General features: G+C 38.1%; 1 protein-coding gene across 1 annotated transcript; it reads left to right on the forward strand.

Annotated features, from left to right (window-relative positions):
- Window positions 1-16218: 16218 nt before the first annotated feature.
- Window positions 16219-25816, forward strand: LOC114522859. Its single transcript, XM_028543627.1, has 2 exons — window positions 16219-17453; window positions 25317-25816. The coding sequence occupies exons 1-2, from the start codon at window positions 16249-16251 to the stop codon at window positions 25705-25707; spliced, it is 1596 nt and encodes a 531-aa protein (XP_028399428.1). The 5' UTR covers window positions 16219-16248; the 3' UTR covers window positions 25708-25816.
- The last annotated feature ends 1594 nt before the right edge of the window (window positions 25817-27410 follow it).

Here is a 27410-nt window from a genome sequence, read left to right on the forward strand (position 1 = left end):
TCGCCATTGCCCGAATTCACTAGAGGAAGATTGACAGACTATAGCAGGATTGGTGATGTGTCACCGGTTCAAATTGTGAGTTATCGGAAGTCTATTCGCAAAAGTTTTTGGACAAGTCTAAGTATAACAATCGCTATTATACCTCTAACGGCATTTATGATGGCGTTTATATACTTGGATTTCAAGACAAATGATCTTTGCATAGAATGGCAATATCACAACCACAGTTTACCGTTGTCTGTAAAACGGACTCGATTGATTGGCCACAGTGTGGGAGTGTTAATAGCGAACCTTTGGTTTCCCCTGACAACTGCCGTGCTGTTCAGCTGGAAAGTTTTTAAGATGAAATACTTTTCTACTTTTTATGTTGGCCTTATTTTTGGATTAATGGTAGTTATCTATTACTTATTTTTAATGGTATTTGGGGCCTACGAGACGCACGTGTATTACAAATCTGCTGCAAATGTTCTTTTCTTTATTGGAATAATCATCTGTTGTGTGGTGATATTGTACAATATTCGAGCCAGTGAGCAAAACATATCTTATTCCAACTTCCATATATTGGCTTTGGTATCGTCAGAATTTCTCCTGGGTTCTCTGCTGTCATACATTTACAGATACGGCATAGTTCTTTTCTTCAATGGTGTAAAAGAAGAACAATATAAGTTTATGATCGCTGCTATGGCTCCTGCGTCGGCCATCATTCCTGCAGCAATCCTGAAGCACATTGCGTTGAGGCGAAGTTCCGAGATAGTAAATCCTGGTCGGAGTTTTCTTTTGGTGTACTGCATTCGAGGTGGAATAATTTTCGTATACCGTACCATGCAAGCGGACTTTAAAAACATTTGGCTGTTCGTTGGACTTTCATTATTTTCTGGTGTTTTGAATTTTTTGGAGAAAGCAACCTATCGCGTAAGAATGAGATTGTGGAGGTACATCATCTCACGGCTGAAGCGAACTGTTTGCTGTCAAAGACTTCACGAAATGCCTCGTGACACACCACACTACAGAAGATTAAGAGCCGATTTAGAAATTCAAGACATGCTTTTTGAGTACATTACATTAGTTCTAAGTCAAGGAACCTTGGTCTTGTACATTGTGGAAAGTTTTAAATTTTCTGTTTCTTCCATCATTTACGAGACTTTGAGAAACGTCGCTATTGGCATTGGAATCGACTTCTTTTTCAATGTTTTATCCAATTTTGTTCAAATTCATTACTACAACATTCCTATTAGTCGCGTGTGGTCGAAGTACTGGAAACGACATATGCTTGCTAACTTCATCATTCTCATGGTGATGGTGTCATATTTCACTTCAATTTTTATATCGGTTTTTAAAGTCCGCGTCAATGGGACTGGCACAGACCACGGGGCATACATTGTCAAAAACTGTACCTTGTCTCAGTAACAGCCTATTAAGAGGACGAGACAACTTAAGACTATCTATTTAGTCCAATCGAAGTAGAGTGTAGAATCAACTGTTAATAGAAACGACATTTGTTTGCTAACCTCATCGTTGTCATCGTTGTCATGGTGATGGTGTCCATGCGCGCGTCCAAGGAACGGAACCAGTGAGCAGAACAGGCATTATACATAGTCAGGAACTGTCCTTTATTTTAGGGCAGGCCTACCAAAAAATATAAAAGTAACTTTAAAACTCTCCATTAAGTCCATTTTAAGTAGAGTGTGGAATCAACCCTTGCTATAGTGGTGTATTCCAGGTGATCTCGCTGTTATATTTTGGCCAATCAGCGGTCGAAATGGTTGCCGAAATGGAAATTCATTTGCAGTATTTAATGGATTTTATATGTTTATATCTCTCGTTATTCGTTATGAAACTTATCGAAAATTTGGGACTAGGTTTAGTTCATAAATAGTTCAGTTCGCCATAAATTTTAAACCGAAATAAAAGTACATTTTAACAGATATTAAAGTTTTTTAACCAGGAAGGGGATTTTTATTTGGCAACTAGTACTATTCCCAGTATTTTCCCGCTATTTCAGATCAACTTGGAAGTACAATGTCGTAGGTTATGTTCATACGAGCGTCGTTTTCGAGCGTTTTCAAAATCGTTTTTGTTTATTTTATTGTATAGACACGATCAAAGGGAAAATATGCTAAATATGGTAAATTAGCTTCATTTTCTATTGCAAATTGACGGTATTTGAAACGGCGTTTTGGCATGAAGACGAAAATGAAAACACTCGAAAAAGTTTTCGTGTCCACATGCATAGCCTTGCAATCCGAAAGGGAGCTTCAGCAGCAACCTCGTACCCAGGACACAGAGAAAACACCCTGGGTACGAGGTTGCTTCAGCAGTGACTACGAATGACTTTTTACGTCGTTGTGCAAAACTCGTCTGGTTAAGAATGACTATCGGGAATAACAAAGAAGAAATTGTGCCTTAGCTAACAGCCCCCCACCCCCCCCCCCCCATCTCCGTCATTCAACGTTTGCCGTCGTAAACAAAACAGAAAAAATACTTCTAAATGCACGTTGAGAGGAAGTCAAGATTTACCAAGCATATGAAAACGAATGAATCAAATGTTGATTGATGAATTTCTCGACCCTTCGAGCCTGTAGCTTCGTACGACTAAATCTCCAAACGAGGGCTTTTTGGTCAAAATGTAGCGAACCATTTTTAACTATTTCAGACCGCTGTCACACCACAATTGATAATTGATTCAAATCGCTGTAAAGACCCAGAAGTAGTCTGGATATTATCTAGCACTGTGGTTCCTATCTGAATTGATGCATATGTATCATAGCTAGATCAGTCAAATTTTGTCTTTTAAATAAAATTGAAATATAGTTAATATACTTCAAATTTTTCGACCTATTTCGTTTTCGATTTGGAATATAACTCAGCAAACAAATCGTCATATTCCCGACACACTTGCATTTCCCTTTCATAAACATCATTTTTCATAAACATGCATGTCTCTAACTCGGGCTTTACATTGTAGTACATTGTAGAAAGTTTTAAACTTTCTGTTTCGTCCATCATTTACGAGACTTTGAGGAACGTTGTTATTGGCATTGGAATCGACTTCTTTTTCAATTTTTTATCCAATTTTGTTCAAATCCATTACTACAACATTCCAATTAGTCGTGTGTGGTCAAAGGACTGGAAACATTGGAAATTTTCTTAACATTGTCTGGGGTTTTCTACAAATATTGCCCTTTCAGTATGCATAATGAATTAAACTTAATTTGACTTCCTGCTTGGACCGTTGTAGGACAAAAGAATTATAATATACGAATAGAGTAATTTTCGTGTCCCTTGTTGCTGCAAAAATCGTGTCTACAGCGATTCAGTCGTCAATCATGTTGGAAGAAATTCTGGGAATGATTCTGTCAGTGTTTTCGCTTTTCCTGAACGAAACGCCGCGTTTGTCTCGGCGAGAACAACTTCATGAGGCAGACGACTCTAATGAAAGCCAACCGATGAAGGAAGATAAATGGCTGCCGTATATCAACCAAGAATACGATAACTTTATTGGCAACGCTGAATTGATTTCGCCATTGCCCGAATTCACTAGACAAAGATTGGCAGAATATTGCAGGATTGGTGATGACTCAACGGTTCAGATTGTGAGTTATCGAAAGTCTATTTGCAAAAGTTTTTGGACAAGTCTAAGTATAACAATCGCTATTATACCCTTAACGGCATTTATGATGGCGTCTATATATTTGGATTTCAAGACAACTGATCTTTGCATAGAATGGCAATATCACAACCACAGTTTACCGTTGTCTATAGAACGGACTCGATTGATTGGCCACAGTCTGGGAGTGTTAATAGCGAACCTTTGGTTTCCCCTGACAACTGCGGTGCTGTTCAGCTGGAAAGTTTTTAAGATGAAATACTTTTCTACTTTTTATGTTAGCGTTATTTTTGGGTTAATGGTAGTTATCTATTACTTATTTTTAATGGTATTTGGGGCCTACGAGACGCACGTGTATTACAAATCTCCTGCAAATGTTCTTTTCTTTATTGGAATAATCATCTGTTGTGTGGTGATATTGCGCAATATTCGAGCTGGTGAGCAAAACATATCTTATTCCAACTTCCATATATTGTTTTTGGTATCGTCAGAATTTCTCCTGGGTTCTCTACTGTCATACGTTTACAGATACGCCATAGTTCCTTTCTTCAATGGTGTAAAAGAAGAACAATATAAGTTTATGATCGCTGCTATGGCTCCTGCGTCGGCCATCCTTCCTGCAGTAATTCTGAAGCACATTGCGTGGAGGCAAAGTTCCGAAGTAGTAAATCCCGGTCGGAGTTTTGCGCTGGTGTACTGTATTCGAGGTGCAGTGATTTATCTATACCGTACCATGCAAGCGGACTTTAAAAACATTTGGCTGTTCGTTGGACTTTCATTATTTTCTGGTGTTTTTAACTTTTTGGAGAAAGCAACCTATCGTTTAAGAATGAGATTGTGGAGTTACATCATCTCACGGTTGAAGCGAACTGTTTGCTGTCAAAGACTTCACGAAATGCCTCATGACACACCACACTACAGAAGATTAAGAGCGGATTTAGAAATTCAAGACATGCTTTTTGAGTACATTACACTCGTTGTAAGTCAAGGAACCTTGGTCTTGTTCATTGTAGAAAGTTTTAAAATTTCTGTTTCGTCCATCGTTTACGAGACTTTGAGGAACATTGCTATTGGCATTGGAATCGACTTCTTTTTCAATGTCTTATCCAATTTTCTTCAAATTCATTACTACAACATTCCAATTAGTCGTGTGTGGTCGAAATATTGGAAACGACATATGTTGGCTAATGTCATCATTCTCATGGTGATGGTGTCGTATTTCACCCCAGTCCTTGTCTCCGTTTTTCATGCGCGCGTGACTAAGAATGGGGCGAGGAACGGAACCTACATAGTAAATAATTGCACGTCGTTTTAGTGAGGCTATATAGCGTTTATTACGTTAATGATATATAACAAGAAAATGACAATAGAACAAAGGAGTAATACTGATGAATAGGTTTATAAAGGAAAATATACGATGACTAACTAAATTTCTAGTGTTTAGAAGTAGTTCATATTTCAGTAATTCCGCAGATATAAATAAAAGTATGGTAAAAATTGCACTTTTTTACTAATGTTTTGGAAAATATTACTGTGAAGTTGGTAAGACCACCTTATGACCTTAAAGTCGCAAATAATGAACTTGGCGAGAATCGATATCGTAATAATTGATGTTTATAAATTTTAATATAAAGCCCAGCATAAAACGTGAGGGAGCAAGCAGCCATGAATCAAGTGTATCAAATGTTGTGGCCATGCAACACTATAATAATACTAATGATATTTCTTACAATAAATTTCTTTGTAATCATTGTCAAGTATTTAAGGAAGTCCTCGTGGCTCATGATGATTAATTCGTCTTCCTTTTTGATGAAATCAGGCCTATTTTAAGGAATCCAATTGAGAGTCATCGATCCCCCGTGTTTAAAATACAAGCAATGTTATATAAAACGTGGAAGCATGTATCCTCCCAATATTGTTTTTGCGTACAAAGTATGAAAGGAAACGGGGGGGTGTAGTTGCCCTCCCCCCAGTGGTACTACTGAGGGCCAATTACACCCCGGTTAACATTTTGGCAAATTCACAAAAAAATATTGGCGACATGGATACATGCTTATATATTTTATATAACATTGCTTATATTTTATGTAGGGGGGTCCGCTTTCTCTCAAAATGACTGATTAAAAAGGCTCTGGATAAAATAAAATACTCTCTCGGCTGTAATCCTGGAATATAACCCAGAGAACATCGTAATAATTGCAAAGGAAAACGATCAACGAACACAATGGATACGAGACTTTGAGGAACATTGTTATTGGCATTGGAATCGTCTTCTTTTTCAATGTTTTATCCAATTTTGTTCAAATTCATTACTACAACATTCCAATTAGTCGTGTGTGGTCAAAGTACTGGAAACGATATATGTTGGCTAACCTCGTCATTTTTATGGTGATAATGTCATATTTTAGTCCTGTCCTTTTTCCAGTTTTTCGAGCGCAATTCAATAGGGCACAGTACACAGCCAAGAATTCCACGTTGTTTTACTCAGGCTGTGCTGAAGATTTAGCATTTATTGCGATAATTTGCAGGAAGATACAATAGAACAAGGGGATAATACTGATGAATAAGTTTATAAAAGAAAATATTTGAAGGAATGCGTAGATTTTAGAGTTTGGTATAAAGCCAAGCATGAAAGGTGGGAGAGCGAGCAGCCATGAATGAGGTGAGTCAAATGTTTCTTGTTGCCATTCAACATACAAATAATCCCAATTCTATTCTTACAAAAGCCTCTAGAGTTCAGTGCACTTTATGCAGGCATTCCGATTTGGACGGTAAAACTCATTAAGTTAAGCAGAGTGATACACCCTATTTGCAACACCACATAGCTTAGGTATATGAGCGTCACAAGCACGTGGCTACATAGGAGATTGCCAAGTTATTTGAGATAACTTAATTTGAGCACTAGTCAAATATGAGTTCAGATTAATATTTCCTCACGGATATATTTCACGGCTCAATTCACCGTAAGAATTTCTCCTGGGTTCTCTGCTGTCACACGTTTACAGATACGGCATAGTTCTTTTCTTCAATGGTGTAAAAGAAGAACAATATAAGTTTATTATCGCTGCTATGGCTCCTGCGTCGGCCATCATTCCTGCAGTGTCACATTTCAGCCGAGTCCTTCTCTCTGATTTTCAAGCGCGCGTCAATGGAACTGGCGCGAGGAACGGGACATACATAATCAGGAATTGCTCGTTGTTCTAGTCGAGTGGTGCTGAAAATTGATTCTGTCCAAAAACCCGTCACTGTCCTAGCTGATGTGAAGCCATTTTGATCGTCCAACTGAGTCAGTTTCGGCTGTTCTAAATTGCTAAATCCGTAGAATACATTTTAAATATTCTCGGTCTCAATGGCGTCGTGGGCCACAATGATGTATGTGAAAGTCGACTAGCCACTTGGAGGTAACATAGCAAGAGCGGATCTAGCGAACTTGATAACGCCATCATTGCCATGAGAAAAACCCTCAAAAGTGGTTCTCACAATTGTTAGCATGCGTGATTTCATTGTCCGGGAGGATGTTCTAGTAAAAGTAAAGACAAAGAACTTTCGTAAAAAGAACAGCGAATAGTGAATACTACTCTTCTTGTTTGGTAATTGATATATTGCCTTTCCTGGTTGATTGCATCAACTTCTCTTTGTAAAAAAAATTTTTTCCTGCTTTAGAAGCTATAAAATCCAAAGGCCATCGTGTACAGGACAAGGAAAATCTCATAATTTTATACGGACACAATAATTATTTATCGTGTGACATCTCCTTCCAGTTCGTGTCTTCAGCGACCCGTCAAAATGTTAGAAGAAATTCTAGGAATGATTTTGTCAGCGTTTTCGCTTTTCCTGAACGAAGCGCCGCGTTTGTCTCGGCGAGAACAACCTCTTCAGACTCACGACTCAAGTGAAAGTCGACTGACAGAGGAAGATAAATGGCTGCCATATATCAACAAAGAATATGAGAACATTATTCCCGAAGACGAATTGACTTCTTCATTGGCCGAATTGACAGGACAAAGATTGAGAAACTATCGCCGGCTTGGCCATGGTGATGTCTCTTCTGAGCTTGTGAGTTATCGGAAATCCATTTGCAAAAGCTTTTGGACAACTCTAAGTATAACTATCGCTATTATGCCCATAACGGCTTTCACGATGACTTTTCTATATTTGGATTTAAAGACAACTGATCTTTGCATAGAATGGCAATATCACAACCACAGTTTACCGTTGTCTGTAAAACGACTTCGAGTGATTGGCGACATCGTGGAAGCAATAATAATAAACCTTTGGTTTCCTCTGACAACTGCCGTGCTGTTCAGTTGGAACGTTTTCAAAATGAAGTACTTTTCTACTTTTTATGTTGGTGTTATTTTTGGATTAACGGCAGTTATTTATTACCTATTGCTACTGGTATTTGGAGCCTATGGTACACATATGTATTATAGATATCCTTTAAATGTTCTTTTCTTTACTGGAATAATCACTGGCAGTATGGTGGTATTACGCAATATAAGAGCCAGCGAGCAGATTGTGTCTTATTCCAACTTTCATATATTGGCTCTTGTATCGTCAGAATTTCTCGTGTGTTCTGTACTGTCATTTGTTTACAGATACGGCACAATTCCTGTCTTTTTAAGTGTAAAAGAAGAGCAATATAAGTTTCTGGTCGCTGCTATGGCTCCTGCGTTGGCCATCATTCCTGCAGTAATCCTGAAGCACATTGCGTTGAGGCGAAGTTCCGGGATAGTACATCCCGGTCGGAGTTTCGTTCTTGTGTACTGTATTCGAGGTGGTGTAATTTACCTATACCGTACCATGCAAGCGGACTTTACAAACATTTGGCTGTTCGTTGGACTTTCATTGTTTTCCGGAGTTTTGAACTTTTTGAAGAAAGCAACCTATCGCTTAAGAATGAAATTGTGGAGTCACATCATCTCACGGTTGAAGCGAACTGTTTGCTGTCAAAGACTTCACGAGATGCCTTGTAACACACCACACTACAGAAGGTTAAGAGCGGATTTAGAAATTCAAGACATGCTTTTTGAGTACATTTCACTCGTTTTAAGTCAAGGGATGTTGGTTTTGTACATTGTAGAAAGTTTTAAACTTTCTGTTTCGTCCATCGTTTACGAGACTTTGAGGAACATTGCTATTGGCATTGGAATCGACTTCTTTTTCAATGTCTTATCCAATTTTGTTCAAATTCATTACTACAACATTCCAATTAGTCGCGTGTGGTCGAAATACTGGAAACGACATATGTTGGCTAACGTCATCATTCTCATGGTGATAGTGTCATATTTCACCCCAGTCCTTCTCTCCGTTTTTCATGCGCGCGTGACTAAGAATGGGGCGAGCAACGGAACCTACATAGTAAATAATTGCACGTCGTTTTAGTGAGGCTATATAGCGTTTATTACGTTAATGATATATTGCAAGAAAATACAATAGAACAAAGGAGTAATACTGATGAATAGGTTTATAAAGGAAAATATACGAAGAATAACTAAATTTCTAGAGTTTAGAAGTAGCTAGTTCATATTTCTGTAATTTCGCAGATATATATATATATATATATATATATATATATATATATATATATATATATATATATATTATAAAAGTGTGGTAAAAATTGCACTTTTAAACTTATGTTTTGGAAAATATTACTGTGTAGTTGGTAAGACCACCTTACGACCTTAAAGTCGCAAGTAATGAACTTGGCAAGAATCGATATCGTAATAATTGATGTTTATAAATTTTAATATAAAGCCCAGCATAAAACGTGGGGGAGCAAGCAGCCATGAATCAAGTGTATCAAATGTTGTGGCCATGCAACAGTATAATAACACTAATGATATTTCTTACAATAAATTTCTTTGTAATCATTGTCAAGTATTTAAGGAAGTCCTCGTGGCTCATTATAATTAATTCGTCTTCCTTTTTGATAAAATCAGGGCCTTTTCTAAGAAATCCTATTAAGAGTCATCGATCCCCCGTGTTTAAAATACAAGCAATCTTATATAAAACATAGAAGCATGTAGCCACCCAATATTGTTTTTGCGTACAAAGTATGAAAGGAAACAGGGGGGTGTAGTTGCCCCCTCACCAGTGGTACTACTGAGGGCCTATTACACCCCCCTGTTAACATTTTGGCAAATTCATGAAACAATGCTGGCAACATGGATACATGCTTATATGTTTTATATAACATTGCTTACATTTTATGCAGGGGAGTCGCTTTCTCTCAAAATGACCCTTTAAAAAAGGCTCTGGATAAAATAAAATACTCTTCCGGCTGTAATATTGGAATAACCCAGAGAACATCGTAATAATTGCAAGGGAAAACGATCAACGAACACAATGGTGTCTACAGCATTAAAATGAATAAAGCAATTTATTTTATGCATCTCAATGGTCTACAACCATCCGTTAATATCCTGCAGGAAATCATGGGAACAATTTTTGTTAGTTGTTAAAAGGAAAAATATACGAAGGAATAACTGATTAACTTTCTAGAGTTTCAGTTTGGAAGTATTTATATTTCTGTAATTCTGCAGATGTAATTAATAAAAGTGTGGGAAAAATTGCAGAATTGTTTCATACTTGAAATCTCGGTACTTGCCGAGCATGCGCATTAAAAAGTGGGTACACTAGTTACAGCTCTGTATCTATTAGACTCAAAAGCTCGGCGACTACGAGTTTTGACTGATGGCGTAAGCGAATAACGTACGAGGATGACGAATCTCGTATTCGTACTCGTAGACCGTGCTAAAGCTCCCTAATTACTCTGTGGCAGCACTACAAACACCCTAATATACTATTTCTTTAAAAAGGCTCTGGAGTTGCACTTCAAGCAGGCGTTCCGAACTGAACTGTGATATGTCGTTTGACACTTCTATCGATTTAGTTTAGCAATGTTTGATACACCCTATTTGCAACACAATTACATAGCTACATAGAAGATTGCCCCTTTATTTGAAATAACATAATTTAGCACTAGTTCAGATAAATATTTTCTCACGGATATATTTCACGGCTCAATTCGCCAAACCACCCACGCTCTTTAAGAGACAAAAGAAGAAAGTTTCCAAAGTAATTAACTGTTTTATCATAAAAATACCTGGCATTCAAGATTGGAGTTTGCGATTAAACATTTTACAATGCATGCATGTGTCAAATGACGGTGTTCTCTCTGGTACAAAAGCGAAAAATAAATTTGGAAGGATCAAGGCACTATACTCATAAGCCACTGAAGGGAGCTTATGCATTCCGCTACTAAATATATTAATGCAAGCAAAGTAAGATATTTCTTCTTTCGTAGATGGTATTATAAAATAGTTTAACATTGTTCGGTCTTTGTAATTGCCCTGTCACTATAAGCGAGCGTGGTTATTTTTTCTTCCTGCTTTTAATGTACAAATTCTTTTGCTAAATCCAGAACCCAGAACTCGACGAAAAGCAAGGGAAATACATATACGGATGAAATAATTCTCAATACAACTTTCTTCAATACACTATACGGATAAAATAATTCTCTTCTCACCTTTCGCCCCAAATCGTGTCTACAGCGATTCAATCGTTAATGATGTTGGAAGAAATTGTGGGAATGATTCTGTCAGTGTTTTCGCTTATCCTCAACGAAACGCCTCGTGTGTCTTTGCGAGAACAACTTCATGAGGCAGACGATTCTAGTGAAAGGCAACCGATGGAGGTAGATAAATGGCTGCCATATATCAATAAAGAATACGAGAACATTAATAGCGACGATGAATTGATTTCGTCATTGCCCGAATTCACTAGACAAAGATTGGCAGAATATTGCAGGATTGGTGATGTCGCAACGGTCCAAATTGTGAGTTATCGCAAGTCTATTCGCAAAAGTTTTTGGACAAGTCTAAGTATAACAATCGCTATTATACCCCTAACGGCATTTCTGATGGCTTTTTTATATTTGGATTTCAAGACAAATGATCTTTGCGTAGAATGGCAATATCACAACCACAGTTTACCGTTGTCTGTAAAACATACTCGATTGATTGGCCACCTTGTGGAAGTGTTAATAGCGAACCTTTGGTTTCCCCTGACAACTGCGGTGCTGTTCAGCTGGAAAGTTTTTAAAATTAAGTACTTTTCAACTTTTTATGTTGGTCTTATTTTTGGATTCATGGTAGTTATCTATTACTTATTTTTAATGGTATTTGGGGCCTACGAGACGCACGTGTATTACAAATCTCCTGCAAATGTTCTTTTCTTTATTGGAATAATCATCTGTTGTGTGGTGATATTGCACAATATTCGAGCCAGTGAGCAGAACATATCTTATTCCAACTTCCATATATTGTCTTTGATATCGTCAGAGTTTCTCCTGGGTTCTCTGCTGGCATACATTCACAGATACGGCATAGTTCTTTTCTTCAATGGTGTAAAAGAAGAACAATATAAGTTTATGATCGCTGCTATGACTCCTGCGTCAGCCATCATTCCTGCAGCAATCCTGAAGCACATTGCGTTGAAGCAAAGTTCCGAGGTAGTAAATCCCGGTCGGAGTTTTGTGCTGGTGTACTGTATTCGAGGTGCAGTGATTTACCTATACCGTACCATGCAAGCGGACTTTAAAAACATTTGGCTGTTCGTTGGACTTTCATTGTTTTCTGGTGTTTTGAACTTTTTGAAGAAAGCAACCAATCGCTTAAGAATGAGATTGTGGAGTTACATCATCTCACGGTTGAGGCGAACTGTTTGCTGTCAAAGCATTCACGAAATGCCTCGTGACACACCACACTACAGAAGATTAAGAGCGGATTTAGAAATTCAAGACATGCTTTTTGAGTACATTACACTAGTTCTAAGTCAAGGAACCTTGGTCTTGTACATTGTGGAAAGTTTTAAACTTTCTGTTTCATCCATCATTTACGAGTCTTTGAGGAACATCGCTATTGGCATTGGAATCGACTTCTTTTTCAATGTCTTATCCAATTTTGTTCAAATCCATTACTACAACATTCCAATTAGTCGCTTGTGGTCGAAGTACTGGAAACGACATATGTTGGCTAACGTCATCATTCTCATGGTGATGGTGTCGTATTTCACCCCAGTCCTTGTCTCCGTTTTTCATGCGCGCGTGACTAAGAATGGGGCGAGGAACGGAACCTACATAGTAAATAATTGCACGTCGTTTTAGTGATTGTTGTAATACAAGCAATGTTATATAAAACATGGAAGCATGTATCCTCCCAATATTGTTTTTGCGTACAATGAATGAAAGGAAACAGGGGGGTGTAGTTGCCCTCCCCCTAGTGGTACTTTTGAGGGCCAATTACACCCCTGTTAGCATTTTAGCAAATTCACAAAACAATATTGGCCAGAAGGATACATGCTTATATGTTTTATATAACATTGCTTATATTTTATGCAGGGGGGTCCGCTTTCTCCCAAAATGACTGCTTAAAAAGGCCCTGGATAAAATAAAATTAATACTCTCCCGGCTGTAATCCTGGAATAACCCAGAGAACATCGTAATAATAGCAAGGGAAAACGATTAACGAACACAATGGTATCTACAGTATTGAGATGAATAAATAGAAAATGCGCGAAAATATGGAATTTCTAGCGTTGAGAATGATATCGAAGGAGTGAGCGCAGCGAACGAGTGAGATACCTTTCTCAACACGAGAAATAAATTCCATATTTCCAAGCATCCATGCATTCCAGATCGGTGGATCAAACACGATAATCGCACATGTGTTATTATCATAAATAATCGCACATGTATTATTATCGCTTTTCAAAATGGCAGATTCGTCAATAAAACACTGCATTTTATATAATAAAGCAATTTATTTTATTCATCTCAATGGTCTACAACCATCCGTTAATATGCTGCAGGAAATCATGGGAACAATTTTGTTAGTTGTTTCCCTTATTTTGAGCGAAGCACCGCATGTGTCTTTGCGAAACCCCAGTTTCGTTGCTAGCTCGACGTGTGAGGGACTCATATTCAAATATTCGTGCTCTACATTATTTTCTTCTTTTGAAATCGATTGTTTCACCGGTCAGTGAACACTAATTAAAATATGAAAATGCAAGCCTCCAATTATCCATGCTGGCAAATTTCATTGTTAAATATACTCTGGTATTTGTAATTGCCTTTAACATAAGATTTAGATTTATTAAAAGAATCAATTTCGCAGTCAGAGACTGAATTACTTTGGATAAGCATGGTTAATTCGTCTTCCTGCTCGTGGGAAATGAATTGCTCGGCTCAGTTTAATTTTGGAATGAACCAGAGTCCATTGTAAGCCGCAAAATATTTCTCGCGTGCCCTCTTCCCCCAGATCGAGTTTACAGCTATCCGTCAATCATGTTGGAAGAAATTGTGGGAATCGTTTTGCCAGTGTTTTCGCTTTTCCTAAACGACGCGCCGCGTTTGTCATTTTCTACTTTTTATGTTGGTCTTATTTTTGGATTAACGGCAGTTATCTATTATCTATTGCTACTGGTATTTGGAGCCTATGGTACACATATGTATTATAGATATCCTTTAAATGCTCTTTTCTTTACCGGAATAATCACTGGCAGTATTGTCGTATTACGCAATATTCGAGCCAGCGAACCGACTGTGTCTTATTCTAACTTTCATATATTCGCTCTTGTATCGTCAGAATTACTCGTGTGTACTGTACTAACATTTGTTTACAGATACGGCACAATTCCTGTCTTTATAAGTGTGAAAGAAGAGCAATATAAGTTTCTGGTCGCTGCTATGGCTCCTGCGACGGCCATCATTCCTGCAGCAATCTTGAAGCACATTGCGTTGATGCGAAGTTCCGAGGTAGTACATCCCGGTCGGAGTTTTGTTCTAGTGTACTGTATTCGAGGTGGTGTAATTTACGTATACCGAACCATGCAAGCGGACTTTAAAAACATTTGGCTGTTCGTTGGACTTTCATTGTTTTCCGGGGTTTTGAATTTTTTGAAGAAAGCAACCTATCGCTTAAGAATGAGACTGTGGAGTTACATCATCTCACGGTTGAAGCGAACTGTTTGCTGTCAAAGACTTCACGAAATGCCTCGTGACCAGGGCCGTCCTCAGGATATTTTACAGGGGGGTGTAAGGTCATCTTAACCGACTGATCGACGGACTTGTACCGACTACACTCTGGATGAAACTTTGTCAAGTTTATATTGGATCGGTCTATAGTGTCAAAAATATTTTTGTCTGCCGACTAAAATAGCAATTTTACCGACTGAACCTCAGAATAAACGTTTTTCTGGGGGTGTGTGACACCCCCCCAAACCCCCCCGTAACTCCGGGCCTGCTCGTGACACACCACACTACAGAAGATTAAGAGCGGATTTAGAAATTCAAGATATGCTTTTTGAGTACATTACACTTGTTGTAAGTCAAGGGATGTTGGTTTTGTACATTGTAGAAAGTTTTAAACTTTCTGTTTCGTCCATCGTTTACGAGACTTTGAGGAACATGGTTATTGGCATTGGAATCGACTTCTTTTTCAATGTCTTATCCAATTTTGTTCAAATTCATCACTTCAACATTCCAATTAGTCGTGTGTGGTCAAAGTACTGGAGAAGACATATGTTGGCTAACCTCGTTTTTGCTTTGACCATGTTGTACTATAGCCCAGTCCTTCTCTCGGTTTTTCATGCGCGCGCCAATGGGACTGGCGCAAGGAACGGGACATACATAGCTAAAAACTGTACCTTACTTTAGTCCGGGCCTAACAAGAATTTTTGGTAACTTAAGATTCTCCATTTAGTCCATCAAGTAGGTTGTAGATTCAAGCCTTAAAGTAGAGTTGGCCCGGGAGGGGTTAATTCGTAGTCACATGACTTTAAATAAATGCAATGTTTCCCGCCAGGGAAAGAAGAGAAAAATTGTTGCCCGCATATTGTCATAACAAAGTATTTTGAAATGAAATTGTTGTGTAACATGTATGTTTTTGTTCCGATATAACAAAACACTTAATGTTCGCTACACCTCGGGAAATAGTGAGTTTTGTTTTCCCTCGGGTCTCAATGTTTCCCTCGACTTCGTCTCCGGAAACATTCAGACTCTTGGGAAAACAAAACTCACTATTTCCCTCGGGAGCATACATTAAGTGTATGTTATTTTATTCATCTTAATGGTCTACAACCATCCGTTAATATCCTCCAGGAAATCATGGGAACAATTTTGTTAGTTGTTTCCCTTATTTTGAGCGAAGCACCGCATGTGTCTTTGCGAAACCCCAGTTTCGTTGCTAGCTCGACGTGTGAGGGACTCAAATTCAAATATTCGTGTTCTACATTATTTACTTCTTTTGAAATCGATTGTTTCACCGGTCAGTGAACACTAAATATGAAAATGCAAGCCTCCAATTATCCATGCTTGCAAATTTCATTGTTAATTATACTCTGGTATTTGTAATTGCCGTTTAATATAAGATTTAGATTTATTAAAAGAACCAATTTCGCAGTCAGAGACTGAATTACATTGCGTGGTTAAGGATGGTTAATTCGTCTTCCTGCTTGTGGGAAATAAATTGCTCGGCTCAGTTTAATCTTGGAATGAACCAGAGACCATTGTAAGCCGCAAAATAATTCTCGCGTGCCCTCTTCCCCCAGATCGAGTTTACAGCTATCCGTCAATTATGTTGGAAGAAATTGTGGGAATCGTTTTGCCAGTGTTTTCGCTTTTCCTAAACGAAGCGCCGCGTTTGTCATTCCGAGAACAACCTCGTTCGACGGGCGACGACTCAAGTGAAGGCAGTGTTATAGTCGAAGATAAATGGCCGCCATATATCAACAAAGAATACGAGGACCTCAATAATGACGACGAATTAACTTTGCCATTGCTCGAATCAACTAGTGAAAGATCAACAGACTATCACAGGCTTGGTGATGTCTCATCTGAGCTTGTGAGTTATCGTGAGTCCATTTGGAAAAGCCTTTGGACAAGTCTAAGTATAACCATCGCTATTATGCCCATAACAGCTTTCATGATGGCGTTTATATATTTGGATTTGAAGACAACTGATCTTTGCATAGAATGGGAATATCACAGCCACAGTTTGCTGTTGTCTGTAAAACGACTTCGAGTGATTGGCGACAGTGTGGAAGCAATAATAATAAACCTTTGGTTTCCCCTGACAACTGCAGTGCTGTTCAGCTGGAAAGTTTTTAAAATGAAATACTTTTCTACTTTTTATGTTGGTCTCATTTTTGGATTAACGGCAGTTATCTATTACCTATTGCTACTGGTATTTGGAGCCTATGGTACACATATGTATTATAGATATCCTTTAAATGTTCTTTTCTTTACCGGAATAATCACTGGCAGTGTTGTCGTATTACGCAATATTCGAGCCAGCGAACCGACTGTGTCTTATTCTAACTTTCATATATTCGCTCTGGTTTCGTCAGAATTACTCGTGTGTACTGTACTAACATTTGTTTACAGATACGGTACAATTCCTTTCTTTATAAGTGTGAAAGAAGAGCAATATAAGTTTCTGGTTGCTGCTATGGCTCCTGCGTTGGCTATTATTCCTGCAGCAATCCTGAAGCACAGTGCGTTGATGCGAAGTTCCGGGGTAGTGCATCCCGGTCGGAGTTTTGTTCTAGTGTACTGTATTCGAGGTGGAGTGATTTACGTATACAGAACCATGCAAGCGGACTTCACAAACATTTGGCTGTTCGTTGGACTTTCATTGTTTTCCGGTGTTTTGAATTTTTTGAAGAAAGCAACCTATCGCGTAAGAATGAGATTGTGGAGTTACATCATCTCACGGTTGAAGCGAACTGTTTGCTGTCAAAGACTTAACGAAATGCCTCGTGACACACCACACTACAGAAGGTTAAGAGCGGATTTAGAAATTCAGGACATGCTTTTTGAATACATTACACTAGTTTTAAGTCAAGGGATGTTGGTCTTGTACATTGTGGACAGTTTTAAACTTTCTGTTTCATCCGTCGTTTACGAGACTTTGAGGAACATCGTTATTGGCATTGGAATCGACTTCTTTTTCAATGTTTTATCCAATTTTGTTCAAATTCATTACTACAACATTCCAATTAGTCGTGTGTGGTCAAGGTACTGGAAACGACATATGTTGGCTAACCTCATTTTTGCTTTGACCATGGTATCGTACTATAGCCCAGTCCTTCTCTCGGTTTTTCAGGCGCGCGCCAATGGGACTGGCGCAAGGAACGGGACATACATAGCTAAAAACTGTACCTTACTTTAGTCCGGGTCTAACAAGAATTTTAATTAACTTAAGACTCTCCATTTAGTCTATCAAGTAGGGTGTAGATTGAAGCCTTAAAAGCAGTGTCGCCCGGGGGGACGGTTAATATTGGGCCTAATAATCAGTTCTGCCAGTCAGGCAAGTTTTTATTGTTAGCTATGATAGTAACAAAAGAAGTCCGTCGAGCAGAACTGGATATATAAATTATATTCACCCTCCATCCTCCAGCCCACCCCAATGACCCCATTGTCGTTCTAGTTACGCCACTGGATGACTGTTGAGGATAACAAAAAAATATTTTGCCCAAGCTGACCTCCCCCCGTCCCCGTTATTCAACAGTTAACATCGTGAACAGCACAGAAATAATTATTTCATCGAAATGCAAGTTGAGAGGAAGTGAAGATTTACCAAGCATATAAAAACTGATGAAACATGAATCTATAATGTTGACTGATAAATTTCTCGATCCTTCGAGCCACTGATTGCCTTCGTAGGATTAAATCTTCGAACGAGAGCTTTTAGATCGAAAAGTGGCGAACCTTTTTTAACTATTTCAGACATGTTATATACACCACATTTGATTATTTATTCAAATCACTCTAACGCTGCTCGTTTAGTAAAGACACACACGCTGCTCGCTGGTTTAGTAAAAACACAAAGGTAGTCTGGATATTATCTAGCACTATTCTTATCTGAATTGATGCATATGTATCATAGCTGGATCAGTAAATATTTTTTTTAATAAAATTGATATATACTTATTCGACCTTTTTCGTTTTCGATATGGAAAATAACTCAGCAAACAAATTCTCGACACACTTTCATTTGCCTTTTATAAACGTCATCTTTCATAAAGTGCACGTCGCTAGTCGCTAACTCGAGTTTTCTTTAGTCAACCGAGGCAATACCGTGAAGATTTCGCAGAAATTGCCGCACAAATTTTGTCGGAAAAAATCACATAACGTTGATCATTGTGTAATCCAGGCGGGAAAAAATGGAGTGATCGTATTTTTACCGAGTATAATCGTATCTATAAAGCAATCTGTCAATATGTTCGAAGAATTTCTAGAAATGATTTTGCCACTTTTTTCTCTTTTCGTAAACGAAACGTCGGATGTCTCTTTCCGAGAGCTACATAACCAGACAGTTTGCAATTCAGGAAACTCGACTGGTACCGATAGTCGAAGTTCAATGGCTGCTATGCATATATTAACAACGAATACGAGAGCTTTGATACGACGACTTCTATACATTGGCTGGATTAACTGAACAAAGATTAACAAGTCCCAACTATTGAATCGTCTACAGCAATTCTCGATTTAAACACCAGATCTGTTGTATAATCCAAGCATGAAAAATATGGAAACCTACCAAAGTGTTCAATTTCAAACTTGAACCTAAATAAAATTGAAATATAGCTAATTTATTTTCATCAACGATTTTATTTTCGATTTGCGAAAAACCGGGCAAGGAAATGGTCCTTTGATATATTCATTTGTTTTGGCCGCACTTTTTAATTCATTCTACTTTTAAAAATGTCGTGAAGATTACAGGCACGTTAAAAGACAGGCGGTATAGATAACATTGACCATAGTATAATTTTATCGGAAAAGATTCAGTAATCCTTTGCGCCACCGACTGATAATAGTTTCCAAAGCGATCCGTCAATATGCTGTCAGAAATTCTTGAAATTATTTTATCTTTTTTTTCACTTTTCACGAACGAAACGCCGCATGTGGCTTTCCGAAAACAATCTGATCAGACAGGCGACGACTCAAGTGAAAGCCGTCTGGCAGTCGAAGATAAATGGCTGCCGTATATCAACAAAGAATATGGCAACTTCAATAATGACGACGACTTGACTTCTTTCTTGCCTGAATTACCAAGAGAAAGATCAACAGACTATCGTAGGCTTGGTGATGTCTCATCTGAGCTTGTGAGTTATCGGGAGTCCATTTGGAATAGCTTTCGGACTAGTCTAAATGTAACAATCGCTATTGTGCCCCTAACGACTTTGACGGTGGCATTTTTGTATCTGGATTTGAAGACAACTGATCTTTGCATAGAATGGCAATATCATAACCACACTTTACCGTTGTCTGTAAAACGACTTCGAGTGATTGGCGACAGTGTAGAAGCGATAATAATAAACCTTTGGTTTCCCCTGACAACTGCGGTGCTGTTCAGCTGGAAGGTTTTCAAAATGAAGTACTTTTCTACTTTTTATGTTGGTGTTATTTTTGGATTCGGGGTAGTTATCCTTTACCTGGTTTTACTGGTATTTGGGGTTTACAGCACCTACCAATTCTACATCTATCTTGCAAATACTTTTACATTTATTGGATTTATAGTTTGTGGTATGGTGTTAATGCGCAATATTCGAGCCTGCGAACACGCCGTATCTTATTCTAATTTTCATATAATGGTGCTGGTGTCATCGGAATTTCTCGTGTGTGCTCTGCTGTCATACGTCTACAGATTTGGCATAATTCCTTTTTTCAACAGCGTGGAAGAACAACAATATAAGTTCCTTATTGCTGCTATGGCACCCGCGTTGGCCAGTATTCCCGCAGCAATCCTGAAGCACATTGCGTTGAGGCAAAGTTCCGAGATAATAAATCCCGGTAGGAGTTTTGTCCTGGCGTACTGTATTCGAGGTGGTGTAATTTATGTATACCGTACCATGCAAGCGGACTTCACAAACATTTGGTTGTTCGTTGGACTTTCATTATTTTCTGGTGCTTTGAACTTTTTGGCGAAAGCAACCGATCGCGTAAGAATGAGATTGTGGAGTTACATCATCTCACGGTTGAGGCGAACTGTTTGCTGTCAAAGACTTCACGAGATGCCTTTTAACACACCACACTACAGAAGGTTAAGAGCGGATTTAGAAATTCAAGACATGCTTTTTGAGTACATTACACTAGTTCTAAGTCAAGGAACCTTGGTCTTGTACATTAGAGAAAGTTTTAAACTTTCTGTTTCATCCATCATTTACGAGTCTTTGAGGAACGTTGCTATTGGCATTGGAATCGACTTCTTTTTCAATGTTTTATCCAATTTTGTTTAAATCCATTACTACAACATTCCAATTTGTCGCGTGTGGTCAAAGTACTGGAAACGACATATGTTGGCTAACCTCATCGTTGTCATGGTGATGGTGTCGTACTTTAGCCCAGTCCTTCTCTCGGTTTTTCAAGGGCGAAACAATCAGACTAATGCAAGGAATATAACGTACATAGTCAGAAACTGCACGTTATTTTAGGCTCTCGCCACATTGTAACAAGAGTAAGGAAGTTGAAAGTTGAAAACTTCATTTGTATTGTATCATACTGCCAGAACTGAAAATGAGACTATTATGAGCAGTAGCGTAGCCAGCCTGACGATTTGTCCCGCTATGCTAATATTTTGGTGTTCATTGACTGTGAAAACAATGAATTTCTAAAGATATGAATAATTATAATAACTTGAAATTTACATTGCGGGACAAAATTGTCAGGCTGATTACGCCACTGATTATGAGTATTAAGGTAAAGGATGTTCAGGTGATCATAGTAAACACTATCTTTTCATTTTTAACTACATAACTTTAGCACACTAGAGTTTATGAATTCTTGTCATGGGAACAAGCAGGAATTTCGTTTTAGCGTAGGTAAACTTGAAAAAGAAAACCGTCTAAGTTGCACAAAACGGAACTTCGAATGACTCATGAAAAAACCAGACACAGTACTAAAATGCGGTGCCCGCAATGCTTGTCTAGAAATAAAACGTCCGCTCATTTCTAACGACATCACCAACTTACATTCTCCTGTCGGCCGCAGCCTGGTTGGTTGGTACATTAAGGTCAAAATTGCGCCGTTTTAAAATCTTCAGAAATAAAATATTTAGGCTAAAAATACTATCTAAGAATACTATCAAAATGAAGAGAAACGTGAGACGAATAAACTGGCGTAGAGCCGGAAACTAGAAAAGCAACGATACAGAAGTCAAGGATTAAGCGTACTGCATTTTTAATTTGTTTAATAATTTTGAGCGATTTGTCATAAAGTTCGCTTATTGAAACTATACTTTAAAACCTTCGAAATAGAATATATTTGGCTCAAAGTACTATAAAATAAATCGCAATGTAAGACCGATCCACTTATTTAAGGACGAAAATTAAAAGAGAAAACCAACGATAGGAAAGATGTCAAAGACCAAACTTACTATTACTAGTAAAGTATAGCATAGTAATTTTGAGCGATTTGTCAACAATTCAATTTCGTTTGTCTTTCAAACGTCATAAATCGCTGCGAATACTCTTGTTTAGTAATATATTTAAGAACTATAAGTATAATTTCTTACGCTGAATCGAATGGTGGTATTTTTGTCCTTCTTGGGTGCATAAAAACAGAGATACACGCAATTATCAGAGTTTGAGATTGAAATTGAAAAAAGAACGTTCCTTTAAAAAAGGAATTTGCCAAACGTACAACAAGATTAATAGTAATAATTAGGAAAAAATTCCAAACATTCCAAGTATGTGCAAGGAATTTTTACTTGGCGATTAAGGAAACGTATTGATGCGAACAAACAAACTCACAGGCAGAATATAATGCGGTGCCAAACTTGGCGCGGGCACCGCAATAACAGGAGAATCACCTAATTTAGTGGAGGTCTTCATAATTCATATATCATGAAACTGATCCTCCTCGAGAAAGATTAGAAATAATTTTGAAGCTTTGTCGCCAGCGCATTCACCAAATTAGTTTGGGTCTATTCTTTCAACCATAGAATCTGATAACCATGCAGTGAAAGACTCTGCAATCTTGTTGGCTTTCGCGTGATGAAGTTGGTTTCTGATAAATGCCGGCGTCTCTGCAGACAGAAGGTTTCCATATTGTTGTTATTGGTAAGCTTCCTGAATAGGCGCATCCAAAATAGAACAGAACGGAAGGCTTAAAATATCAGAAAAGTTTTTTATAACTGAGACAATTTGGAAAATTATCAATCGAGACCTTCGGCTCTATACGTCGTTAAAACGAGATAGTCCAAACTATTGAATCGTCTACAGCAATTCTCAATTTAAACACCAGAGTCTGTTGTATAATCCAAGCATAAAAAATATGGAAACCTACCAAAGTGTTCAATTTCAATCTCTAACCTAAATAAAATTGAAATATAGCTACTTTATTTTCATCAAACGATTTTATTTTCGAAATACGGAAAAACTAGGCAAGAAAATGGTCCTTTGATATATTCATTTGTTTCCGGAGCACACGTTTTTAAAGTGTATCTTGCTTATTCCAGTTTTCATTCAATTCTACTCCTAAAAATGTCGTGAAGATTGCAGGCACGTTAAAAGACAGGCGGTAGATAACATTGACCATAGTATAATTTTATCGGAAGAGATTCAGTAATCCTTTGCGCCACCGACTGATAATCGTTTCCGAAGCGATCCGTCAATATGCTGTCAGAAATTCTTGAAATTATTTTATCTTTTTTTTCACTTTTCACGAACGAAACGCCGCATGTGTCTTTCCGAGAACAATCTGATCAGACAGGCGACGACTCAAATGAAAGCCGTCTGGCAGTCGAAGATAAATGGCTGCCGTATATCAACAAAGAATATGGCAACTTCAATAATGACGACGACTTGACTTCCTTCTTGCCTGAATTACCAAGAGAAAGATCAACAGACTATCGAAGGCTTGGTGATGTCTCATCTGAGCTTGTGAGTTATCGGGAGTCCATTTGGAATAGCTTTCGGACTAGCCTAAGTGTAACAATCGCTATTGTGCCCCTAACGACTTTGACGGTGGCATTTTTGTATCTGGATTTGAAGACAACTGATCTTTGCATAGAATGGCAATATCACAACCACAGTTTACCGTTGTCTGTAAAACGACTTCGAGTGATTGGCGACAGTGTGGAAGCAATAATAATAAACCTTTGGTTTCCCCTGACAGCTGTGGTTCTGTTCAGCTGGAAAATTTTTAAAATGAAGTACTTTTCTACTTTTTATATTAGTGTTATATTTGGATTAACTGTATTTATCTATTACATGCTTTTACTGGTATTTGGAGTCCACGCTACGCATATGTATTATACATATCCTGCAAACGCCCTAACTTTAACTGGAGTAATTATCTGTGGTATAGTGGTATTACGCAATATTCGAGCCAGCGAGCAGACCGTATCTTATTCCAACTTCCATATATCGTCTTTGATGTCGTTACAATTTATCCTGGGTTCTCTACTGTCATACGTTTACAAATACGCCATAGTTCCTTTCTTCAATAGTGTAAAAGAAAAACAATATAAATTCCTGGTCGCTGCTATGGGGCCAGCGATAGCCATCATTCCTGCAGCAATCCTGGAGCATATTGCGTTGAGGCAAAGTTCCGAGGTAATACACCCCGGTCGGAGTTTTGTTCTGGCGTACTGTATTCGAAGTGGTGTAATTTACGTTTACCGTACCATGCAAGCGGACTTCACAAACATTTGGCTGTTTGTTGGACTTTCATTGTTCTCCGGAGTTTTGAACTTTTTGAAGAAAGCAACCTATCGCGTAAGAATGAGATTGTGGAGTTACATCATCTCACGGTTGAAGCGAACTGTTTGCTGTCAAAAACTTCACGAAATGCCTCGTGACACACCACACTACAGAAGATTAAGAGCGGATTTAGAAATTCAAGACATGCTTTTTGAGTACATTTCACTAGTCTTAAGTCAATGGACCTTGGTCATGTTCATTGTAGAGAGTTTTACAATTTTGTCGGTGATTTACGAGTCTTTGAGGAACATTGTTATTGGCATTGGAATCGACTTCTTTTTCAATGTCTTATCCAATTTTGTTCAAATTCATTACTACAACATTCCAATTAGTCGCGTGTGGTCAAAGTACTGGAAACGACACATGTTGGCTAATCTTATCGTTGTCATGGTGATGGTGTCGTACTTTAACGCAGTCCTTCTCACGGTTTTTCGTGCGCGCGTCAATGAAACTGGTGCGAGGAACAAAATGTACACAGTCAGAAACTGTACATTGTTTTAGTGAGGGTCTCTTAAGAAATTAAGATATCTCAGGGTTCTCCATTACGTGAAGTGTGAAATTAAGCCTTAAATTGAATGTTATACTTATGCCTAAAAACCTGGCCAAGCGTAGCCTGCGTCACAGTCCACTCCTCGTAGTGCACTCACTACGGGAAGTGGACTGTGACGCAGGCTAGGCCAAGCAATGTTGAAGTTAATTATTAATAGACCTTTTCGGTAATTACGTCACAACGTTTTAAATTTAGAACCACTTTAAATGAAATTGATTTCATGCTTTACTCTCACGAGCCACGTGCAAAGATACAAGATATTGTTCTTCAACACATGCATGAATTTTTTTTTATTTTGACCGCGAACCTCGTTCCCGCGCGTTATGTCTTATTTCCATACTTATTGGCCGGAATAAAAAATTCCTTTTCATGCCCGGGTTGTAGAAGATTAAGAGCGGATTTAGAAATTCAAGACATGCTTTTTGAGTACATTACACTAGTTCTAAGTCAAGGAACCTTGGTCTTGTACATTAGAGAAAGTTTTAAACTTTCTGTTTCATCCATCATTTACGAGTCTTTGAGGAACGTTGCTATTGGCATTGGAATCGACTTCTTTTTCAATGTTTTATCCAATTTTGTTCAAATCCATTACTACAACATTCCAATTTGTCGCGTGTGGTCAAAGTACTGGAAACGACATATGTTAGCTAACCTCATCGTTGTCATGGTGATGGTGTCGTACTTTAGCCCAGTCCTTCTCTCGGTTTTTCAAGGGCGAAACAATCAGACTAATGCAAGGAATATAACGTACATAGTCAGAAACTGCACGTTATTTTAGGCTCTCGCCACATTGTAACAAGGGTAAGAGCACATTGAAAACTTCATTTGTATTGTATCATACTGCCAGAACTGAAAATGAGACTATTATGAGCAGTAGCGTAGCCAGCCTGACGATTTGTTCCGCTATGCTAATATTTTGTTGTTCATTGACTGTGAAAACAATGAATTTCTAAAGAAATGAATAATTATAATGACTCGAAATTTACATTGCGGGTCAAAATCGTCAGGCTGACTACGCCACTGATTATGAGTATTAAGGTAAAGGATGTTCAGATGATCATGGTAAACACTATCTTTTCATTTTTAACTACATAACTTTAGCACACTAGAGTCTATGAATTCTTGTCATGGGAACAAGCAGGAATTTCGTTTTAGCGTAGGTAAACTTGAAAAAGAAAACCGCCATAAGTTGCACAAAACGGAACTTCGAATGACTCATGAAAAAATAACAGTAGAATCACCTAATTTAGTGAAGGTCTTCATAATTCATTTATCATGAAACTGATCCTCCTCGAGAAAGATTGGAAATAATTTTGAAGCTTTGTCGCCAGCGCATTCACCAAATTGGTTTGGGTCTATTCTTGGTTTGCGTGATGATAAATGCTGGTTTCTGATAAATGCCGGCGTCTCTGCAGACAGAAGGTTTCCATATTGTTGTTATTGGTAAGCTTCCTGAATAGACGGAAGGCCTAAAATATCAGAAAAGTTTTTTTATAACTGAGACAATTTGGAAATTATCGATTGGGCCTTTTTCGGCTCTACGTCGGTTAAAATGAGATAAACGTCAACTTGTCAACGAAGTTGTCACTCCGAAGTTTTCATTGTCAATGTCAATTTAAAGACCAGAGTCTGTTATATAATCCAAGCATCAAAAATATGGAAACCTATCAAAGACAAAGTGTTCAATTTCAAACTTGAACCTAAATAAAATTGAAATATAGCTACTTTATTTTCATCAAACGATTTTATTTTCGAAATACGGAAAAACTAGGCAAGGAAATGGTCCTTTGATATATTCATATGTTTCCGGAGCACACGTTTTTAAAGCGTATCTTGTTTATTCCAGTTTTCATTCAATTCTACTCCTAAAAATGTCGTGAAGATTGCAGGCACGTTAAAAGACAGGCGGTATAGATAACTTTGGCCATAGTATAATTTTAGTGGAAAAGATTCAGTAATCCTATGCTGCACTGACTGACAATCGTTTCCAAAGCGATCCGTCAATATGCTGTCAGAAATTCTTGAAATTATTTTATCTGTTTTTTCACTTTTCACGAACGAAACGCCGCATGTGTCTTTCCGAGAACAACCTGATCAGACAGGCGACGACTCAAGTGAAAACAGTCTGGCAGTCGAAGATAAATGGCTGCCGTATATCAACAAAGAATATGGCACCTTCAATAATGACGACAACTTGCCTTCTTCCTTGCCTGAATTACCAAGTGAAAGATCAACAGACTATCGAAGGCTTGGTGGTGTCTCATCTGAGCTTGTGAGTTATCGGGAGTCCATTTGGAATAGCTTTCGGACTAGCCTAAGTGTAACAATCGCTATTGTGCCCCTAACGACTTTGACGGTGGCATTTTTATATCTGGATTTCAAGACAAGTAATCTTTGCGTAGAATGGCAATATCACAACCACAGTTTACCGTTGTCTGTAAAACGACTTCGAGTGATTGGCGTCAGTGTGGAAGCAATAAT

This window comes from Dendronephthya gigantea, unplaced genomic scaffold (genome assembly GCF_004324835.1).
Source record: "Dendronephthya gigantea isolate DGI-Jeju-01 unplaced genomic scaffold, DenGig_1.0 000024F, whole genome shotgun sequence".
Classification (NCBI taxonomy): Eukaryota; Metazoa; Cnidaria; class Anthozoa; order Malacalcyonacea; family Nephtheidae; genus Dendronephthya; species Dendronephthya gigantea.